Raw genomic sequence first — 8914 nt, 5'->3', positions numbered from 1 at the left:
TTTATATTGTTTTACTTTCTTTTTTATTCAAGAAAATGTTTTTAATTTATTTATCTTATTTTATTTTATAATTTTTTTAAAAAAGGACCTTATCTTCACCATACCTGGTTGTCCAAATTAGGCATAATAATGTGTGAATTCCACGACTGTATGTATCGGTATCGTTTGATATCGGTATCAATAATTAAGAGTTGGACAATATCGGAATATCTGATATCGGGGAAAAAGGCATCCCTAGTGAAATGTAATCCCCCGATTCCTATTTTCAAGAGTCCGCTCATTTGAGCAGGAAAACGCTGAACACCAGCCCGGCATCTTTGTTTTCTACCTGTCAACTGTCAATTTAGGCTGCTCGCCGGCTCCTCATCACCACTTCAAGATGGCGGCCAAATTTCTCGCGTACTTATAAGATGTCTACGGTTCTGCGCACTGCTAAGTGCGGAAGTGTACGTTTCGGAACACTTAGTGACACATCCGTTTTTTTACCTCATGGTATACAAATGAGATAAAAGGAGAAATGCCTAACGGTACACGTTAATTATTTGTATAGTTATAAATGTATAAATAAAACGTATATTAATGTTAACTATTACATGGGAGAATTACGTGATTTTATTAACCGGATTTTATTTTTTACTAGATGCCCAATGTGATGACGTAATGGTAATAATCGAAAGGTATCTATATGTTTATCCCATATTGAATGTGTAATAAAACTAGAGATGTCCGATATTATCGGCCGATAAATGCTTTAAAATGTAATATCGGAAATTATCGGTATCGTTTTTTTATTATCGGTGTCGTTTTTTTAAAAAATGTTTATTAAATCAACATAAAAAACACAAGATACACTTACAATTAGTACACCAACCCAAAAAACCTCCCTCCCCCATTTACACCCATTCACACTCATTCACACTCATTCACACAAAAGAGTTGTTTTTTTCTGTTATTAATATTCTGGTTCCTACATTATATATCAATATATATCAATACAGTCTGCAAGGGATACAGTCCGTAAGCACAAATGATTGTGCGTGCTGTTGGTCCACTAATAGTACTAACCTTTAACAGTTAATTTTACTCATTTTCATTCATTACTAGTTTCTATGTAACTGTTTTTATATTGTTTTACTTTCTTTTTTATACAAGAAAATGTTTTTAATTTATTTATCTTATTTTATTATTTTTATTTTTTTTTAAAGGACCTTATCTTCACCATACCTGGTTGTCCAAAATAGGCATAATGATGTGTGAATTCCACGATTGTATATATCAGTATCGGTTGATATCGGTATCGGTAATTAAGAGTTGGACAATATCGGATATCGGCAAAAAAGACATTATCGGACACCCCTAGTGAAAAGTAATCCCCCGATTCCTATTTTCAACAGTCCGCTCATTTGAGCAGGAAAACGCTGAACACCAGCCCGGCATCTTTGTTTTCTACCTGTCAACTGTCAGTTTAGGCTGCTCGCCGGCTCCTCACCACCACTTCAAGATGGCGGCCAAATTTCTCGCGTACTTATAAGATGTCTACGGTTCTGCGCACTGCTAAGTGCGGAAGTGTAATGTTTTGGAACACATCCGGTTTTTTACCTCATGATATACAAATTAGACAAAAGGAGAGATGCCTAACGGTACACGTTAATTATTTGTATAGTTATATATGTATAAATAAAACGTATATTAATTTTAACAATTACATTGGAGAATTACGTGATTTTATTAACCGGATTTGATTTTTTTACTAGATGCCCAATGTGATGACGTAATGGCAATAATCGACAGGTATCTATATGTTTATCCCGTAATAAAACTATTATAGCCACAAAACTAGAACCCGGGACAACTTCGCCGCCCAAGTCGCGCAGCCGCGAACGAGATCCCGCACTCTCCCAGCGGGGCTTCTCTCGCCGCACCGCCAGCCTGTCTCACCAAAGATGGCGATTTGCTGAGTGCTCATGGAGACGCACATTTGGCGGCTAGCTTTTATCCCGCCCGTAACGTCCACTTTTTAAAACAAATTAACTGACGCTCAAACCTCGGGAATAACACGCGGTTTCCAACCATGAAGATCATACTCAAAACACTGCAACAGCAGACCATTCAAATTGAGATAGACGCCGAACAAACGGTGAGTAGCCTGAGCGAGCTAACTTGCTAACGTTAGCGAAATAACTTGCTAACGTTAGCAGGCTAACTTTAGCGACACCGCTCGCTGTGGAAATACCGATAAACACCCGGTACTTTGTGTTTGTTTATATTAAATGTCACATTTGACAAGTTTTAATCGGTATCCTCGCACTTTGTGTGTTTAAACCCCCTCCCGCATGGGAGTGGGCTGGTAACACCGCGAAACCTTACTTGTTAGCTTTAGCTACCTAGCTCGCCCAAAGAAGCAATAAAAAGTATCTGCAGCGTAGTCATTTAGAACGCCTTCTGTGAGTGTGTAATGTTTGTCGTCATACACGCGCGTCTGACGTGGATTATTAAATACAATGGTTTGTGATATATCATCTTTATAGCATGCAATGACGCTGCCAATTGCCATTGGCCGAATTGGTGTAGCAACATTGGAAAGTAGCAGGCTAAATCTGTTAGCATGGTCAGAGCCCAGATATGCAGCCTTGACAGGGCCATGAGGCTGTTTTAAGTTACTTACACAACTTCCCACACATGGTACATATGTGTACAGCTCCTCTAATGGACATTGGAGTGTTACTTTCAAAGGCAAAATTAAAGTATTGCTAGAAATAGTGCTCGGCGATATTGCCTTTTTTTAATATCTCGATATTTTTAGGCCATATCGCGATACACGATATATATCTCGATATTTTGCCTTAGCCTTGAATGAACACTTGATACATATAATCACAGCAGTATGATGATTCTATGTGTCTACATTAAAACATTCTTCTTCATACTGCGTTAATATATGCTCATTTTAAACTTTCAGGCAGAGAAGGACATCACAACTAAGTCAATTGACCAAAACTGTATTTATTAAACTGTTATTAAGCAGTGGCACAAACATTCATGTCATTTCCAAAACAGAAAGTGCAAGATTGTCAGAGACATTTTAAAACAAGCTATTAGTGCACTTTTTTGTGCATGACGTCACTAAGATGACTTATCAAAACAACACTAAATTAAAGTGCACTTTTTGTACAGAACGCCACTACAATAGTTTAAAAACATGATGTCACACAAGATATTTCAATAAGTGTCAAATGATAATGAGCTGCATAATAGGAAATCAAATCGTGTACGTCCTTCGCTATGTGGTAGGTTCCTGCGGGCATTATCTCCTTTTGTCGTGGACTCTTTTTTTATAAGGTGTTGATGTGGAAATGTTTGCCTCTGCATTTTGATGGTGTGGCACCGATTAAAGATGTTGACATGCCGAGTAAGCACTCTTGATTCTCTAGCGGGTGACTTTTCAAATGATGCTACTAATTAGCAGTAATGCTACTTTTTGTAGAAACGCTTTTGCCCCTCACTTGACAAATTACGGTTGTCTGTTCGACATATTCCCACTTGAAGCCAAACCACCGCCAGATGATGGACCACCTGCTGTTTTTCTTGGGAATTAATTCTTCCTTCATTTGTTACCAGATTCGCACCTTCTTTCTCTCGTATTACCAGTCGCACCACAGCTAATTTAAGCCATGCTGCTACGTCTCTGCGCCGCGAGGGCGTATACCTATGTGACGTATGTCGTGACAGTATGTGACGTATGTAAGAATGTGCGCTTGCCGTCTGAGAAGGTGACACAAGAAAGAGTGGGAAGAGCCTGTCGTGTAATGATAGCAGCTAAAAGCAACTGCGTGAGAACGTATACTCGAATATCACAATATAGTCATTTTCTATATCGCACAGAGACAAACCCGTGATATATAGCGTATATTGATATATCGCCCAGCCCTAGCTAGAAACATAATTTTATATGGGACTTTATTGTATTATATGTGTAGTACATGTTCCAAAAAGAAAAAAAACATAAAACACCAACAGAATAAGAGATATTAGAAGTCAAAGTGATGAAGCTTAGTGTTACGCTCATGACTTGGTGTAACTAAACATTAAAGTTAAAGTTAAAGTACCAATGATTGTCACACACACACTAGGTGTGGCAAAATTATTACCCTATAAGATGAAGGCAATTGCATTTTATTGATATTTGAAATTTATTCAAATTTTATAAATGAATATTTAAATATACTAACTGTAAAAAAGGGAATAAATATTAAAAATAAGATCATTAAATGAAATCTAGTTTGGTTACGCCCTCAAGAGCACAACACAAGGTTGTAAATGTTTCAACTACAATTCTAAATAAGATGTCAAAAGCAAACTGAAATCAAATACACACAGCTTAAAGATTGATCAATACCTATTTAAATTTAGTAATACATAAATATGATGATTTATCAAAATATAAAAGAAATATACCTGAACAGAACGCTCATGATGGTTACACCAAAAAGTAATGCTATGAATCACGTTTTTCCAAGTTTTTGGGGCATTGTTATGCTATTTCCAAGCATCTCTTTTTTATTACCGTTGATTTTAAATGGTCAAACTAATGCTTATTATATATGCATGCCCTAGTAAACAAAACAAAAAGTCATATTTATTTTGATTGTTATATTTTGAAGTACATTTGTGCAGGTGGGTGCGAATGTACCCATTACCAGAGCTGTACACATATATTTCCGGAAGCAGGATCTTACTCGTAATTTTTTACCCCAATACAGACTGTGTCAAGAGTGTAGTCCTGTATTGATAATGTAGTCACTATATTATAGTGTGCCGTGGGAGATTATGTAATTTCACCTAATTGGGTTAAAAATATTTTTTGCAAACCAGTAATTACAATCCGCAATTGTACCGTTGTTGAGTGTCGGTGCTGTCTAGAGCTCGGCAGAGTAACCGTGTAATACTCTTCCATATCAGTAGGTGGCAGCAGGTAGCTAATTGCTCTGTAGATGTCGGGAACATGGACCCCGACTTAAACAAGTTGAAAAACTTATTCGAGTGTTACCATTTAGTGGTCATTTGTACGGAATATGTACTGTACTGTGCAATCTGCTAATAAAAGTTTCAATCAATCAATAGGGATAATGTTCGAAAACTGGTTCTCCCGATGCTTCGATAAGAAAAGAACCGATTCCCTGGTTCCTGGGTCGGCAACTCAAAATGTTGAAAGAGCCATATTGAACCAAAAATACAAAAACAAATCTGTCTGGGGCCGCAAAAAATTAAAAGCCATATTACATACAGATAGTGTGTCATGAGATATAAATTGAATTAAGATGACTTAAAGGAAGCTAAATGAGCTCAAATATACCTACAAAAGAGGCATAATGATGCAATATGTACATATAGCTAGCCTAAATTGCATGTTAGCATTGATTAGCTTGCAGTCATGCAGTGACCAAATATGTCTGATTAGCACTCCACACAAGTCAATAACATCAACAAAACTCACTTTTGTGCATTCATGCACAACGTTAAAAGTTTGGTGGACAAAATGAGACGTAGCATAAAACACGTCCTAGAAAGTCGGAGAAAGTTGTACATGTAAACAAACTGCGGTGAGTTCTAGGACCGCCAAAATTAGTAGGACACTTGAAGTACATCCGTACAATCAACAATTTCCCCACAATGAAGGATAGCATCCGCACAACTTAAATAGTCTTGATTGCGAAAACAAAGCAGGTGCGGGGAATAGCGTTCAAGGAAGACATGAAACTGCTACACGAAAATACCAACAAAAGAGGAAAAGCCACCAAAATAGGAGTGCAAGACAAGAACCAAAACACTACACACAGGAAAACACTAAAAAACTCAATATAAGTCCGGGCGTGATGTGTCAGGACGTGACAGTACACCTACTTTGAGACAAGAGCTATAGTGATGCATGGTTGGTTATGGTTTGAATCCATATCCAACAATTGCGAGAACGACTTTTTATTGTCAATATCGGCTGCTGAGTTTAATTTTTCAAGGATTTCTGCTGGTTGTGTGCCTCGGGATTTTTTCAATGAAAAATGTGCCTTGGCTCAGAAAAGGTTGAAAAACACTGATGTAGTGGACCGTATTGTGTAACAGACTGAGACTAGGACTGATGTGAGACATGGCCAGAGGTCATATTTTCCACATAGCTGAGCCGTGCATTCCCAAGGATTAGAAATGTCTACACTCTGGCTCTTGCATGTCATCATTGGTCACGGAGCTGTGTGTGTCTGTCTTTTGTCAGGTAAAAGCCTTAAAAGAGAAGATAGAAGCAGAGAGGGGAAAAGACAACTTTCCCGTGTCTGGACAGAAGCTGATATATGCTGGGAAGATTCTTCAAGATGACACGCAAATTAAGGACTATAAAATTGATGAGAAGAATTTTGTCGTGGTGATGGTGTCCAAGGTGAGATCATTTAACGTACAGTGTTCCCTCGATTATCACGGGGGTTACGTTCCCTAAGACGTAGGTGAATTTCCGCATAATCGGGACGCCATATGAATATTATATCCATTTAAACTTCTTATAAGCCCTTCACACACTTATAAACACTTAATCTGATCTTAATACAACTAACACACTCGATAACATACATCATTTTAAGTACTTTAAGATTTAAGTACTTAAATCTCAATGTACTCAATGGAACTTTAAAATCTGCAACACACTTCATTAGATACACCTGCACAATCAGAATAAAATTAAGATTGTTTTTAAACATATAATACCGCTATGCATTTTAATAGAGTCATCCTTGATACAGGGAGAAACCTGAAAAGTCATGATCAAAAAACAATTAATTGGTTGACTTTAAGACAGCACAATTTATGTACAATGTAAACAATAACAAGTTATATTGTGTATATTCAGGAATTGTTTCCAAAAACAATAGTCTATAATTTTCGAAAGAAAAGTGTTTAAAAACCATATGTGAGAATGAGTTCAATATAGTCTTTTGTTGGGATTAATGTATGTAATAAATTGGATCAAGAGTTAAAAGACTGCAAAACTTTAATTCAAATTCAAATTATTTCGAAGATGTCAATTATAAAAAAAAATGTATGAATGAATTCCAAGGATGTAAAATTAACATGATAGAACGTTTTAATTTTTATTTATTTTATTTTTGTGATTAGTGGAAAACAAAAAAAATAGTTTTATCTCCTTTAGTTTTGTTAATTCACTGGGATAGGTAAAATAAGCTTCAGCTTCTGCCTATTAAATTTCTGACGATGTACAGTACAGGCCAAAAGTTTGGACACACCTTCTCATTAAGTGCATTTTCATGACTATTGTAGATTGTCACTGAAGGCATCAAAACTATGAATGAACACATGTGGAGTTATGTACTTAACAAAAAAATATCTGAAAACATGTTTTATATTCTAGTTCCTTCAAAATAACCACCCTCTGCTCTGATTACTGTTTTGCACACTCTTGGCATTCTCTCGATGAGCTTCAAGAGACACGTGAAATGACACTTCACAAGTGTCATAGTTTTGATGCCTTCAGTGACAATCTACAATGTAAATAGTCATGAAAATAAAGAAAACGCATTGAATGAGAAGGTGTCCAAGCTTTTGGCCTGTACTGTATATCAAAAAAATGTATTCTCTTTACCTGTCAAATTTTAAATGTCTGATTAATGAAACTTGATATGGCCTAAAAATAAAATCCTCGATTTTTTTTAACAAAAGATTTATATTACGTTTTTCCCGATTTTTTCCCCTACTTTAAAAAAAAAAAACATTAAAGGGGAACATTATCACCAGACTTATGTAAGCGTCAATATATACCTTGATGTTGCAGGAAAAAAAACATACCGGTATATTTTTTTTAACCGATTTCCGAACTCTAAATGGGTGAATTTTGGCGAATTAAACGCCTTTCTATTATTCGCTCTCGGAGCGATGACGTCACAATGTGACGTCACATCGGGAAGCAATCCGCCATTTTCTCACTTTCGTCGGTGTGTTGTCGGAGGGTGTAACAACACGAACAGGGACGGATTCAAGTTGCACCAGTGGCCCAAAGATGCGAAAGTGGCAAGAAATTGGACGAAATTTGTTCAAAATACGAGGCTGTGGGGAAAGCCGACGAAATGGTCAGTCGTTTGTTCCGCACACTTTACCGACGAAAGCTATGCTACGACAGAGATGGCAAGAATGTGTGGATATCCTGCGACACTCAAAGCAGATGCTGACATCAACTCCAAAACTTGACAGATCAGCTTTCAGGAAAAGAGAGCGGATGAGGGTATGTCTACAGAATATATTAATTGATGAAATCTTTATTCATTACTCGCGGTTTTACGTAAATTATTATACATAAACTGTGTTTACCAATAATTTAGCTTAAAAACATTTAATGTATTTCATAAGCTGTAAACCTAGTTCATAGTTGTTAGTTTCCTTTAATGCCAATCAAACACATACCAATCGTTGGTTAGAAGGCGATCGCCGAATTCGTCCTCGCTTTCTACCGTGTCGCTGGCTGTCGTGTCGGATTCGCTTGCATACGGTTCAAACCGATATGGCTCAATAGCTTCAGTTTCTTCTTCAATTTCGTTTTCGCTACCTGCCTCCACACTACAACCATCCGTTTCAATACATGCGTAATCTGTTGAATCGCTTATGCCGCTGAAATCCGAGTGTGAATCCGAGCTAATGTCGCTATATCTTGCTGTTCTATCCGCCATGTTTGTTTGTATTGGCATCACTATGTGACGTCACAGGAAAATGGACGGGTGTATATAACGATGGTTAAAATCAGGCACTTTGAAGCTTTTTTTAGGGATATTGCGTAATGGGTAAAATTTTGAAAAAAACTTCGAAAAATAAAATAAGCCACTGGGAGCTGATTTTTAATGGTTTTAACCCTTCTGAAATTGTG

At 36.9% G+C, this 8914-nt stretch overlaps 1 protein-coding gene across 1 annotated transcript in view; it reads left to right on the top strand.

Annotated features, from left to right (window-relative positions):
• Positions 1–1854: 1854 nt before the first annotated feature.
• The window catches only part of rad23aa (RAD23 homolog A, nucleotide excision repair protein a), a 43170-nt gene continuing 36110 nt past the window's right edge, over positions 1855–8914 (top strand). The window contains exons 1-2 of the mRNA XM_061973662.1: positions 1855–2137; positions 6266–6427. Of these exons, the coding sequence (XP_061829646.1) occupies positions 2072–2137; positions 6266–6427 (228 nt within the window). The 5' untranslated portion in view covers positions 1855–2071. The remainder of the gene's footprint in view (positions 2138–6265; positions 6428–8914) is intronic.

This window comes from Nerophis lumbriciformis, linkage group LG22, assembly GCF_033978685.3.
Source record: "Nerophis lumbriciformis linkage group LG22, RoL_Nlum_v2.1, whole genome shotgun sequence".
Classification (NCBI taxonomy): domain Eukaryota; kingdom Metazoa; phylum Chordata; class Actinopteri; order Syngnathiformes; family Syngnathidae; genus Nerophis; species Nerophis lumbriciformis.
Note: the sequence above shows the minus strand (reverse complement) of the source record. Positions and strands in the feature narration are given on the sequence as shown.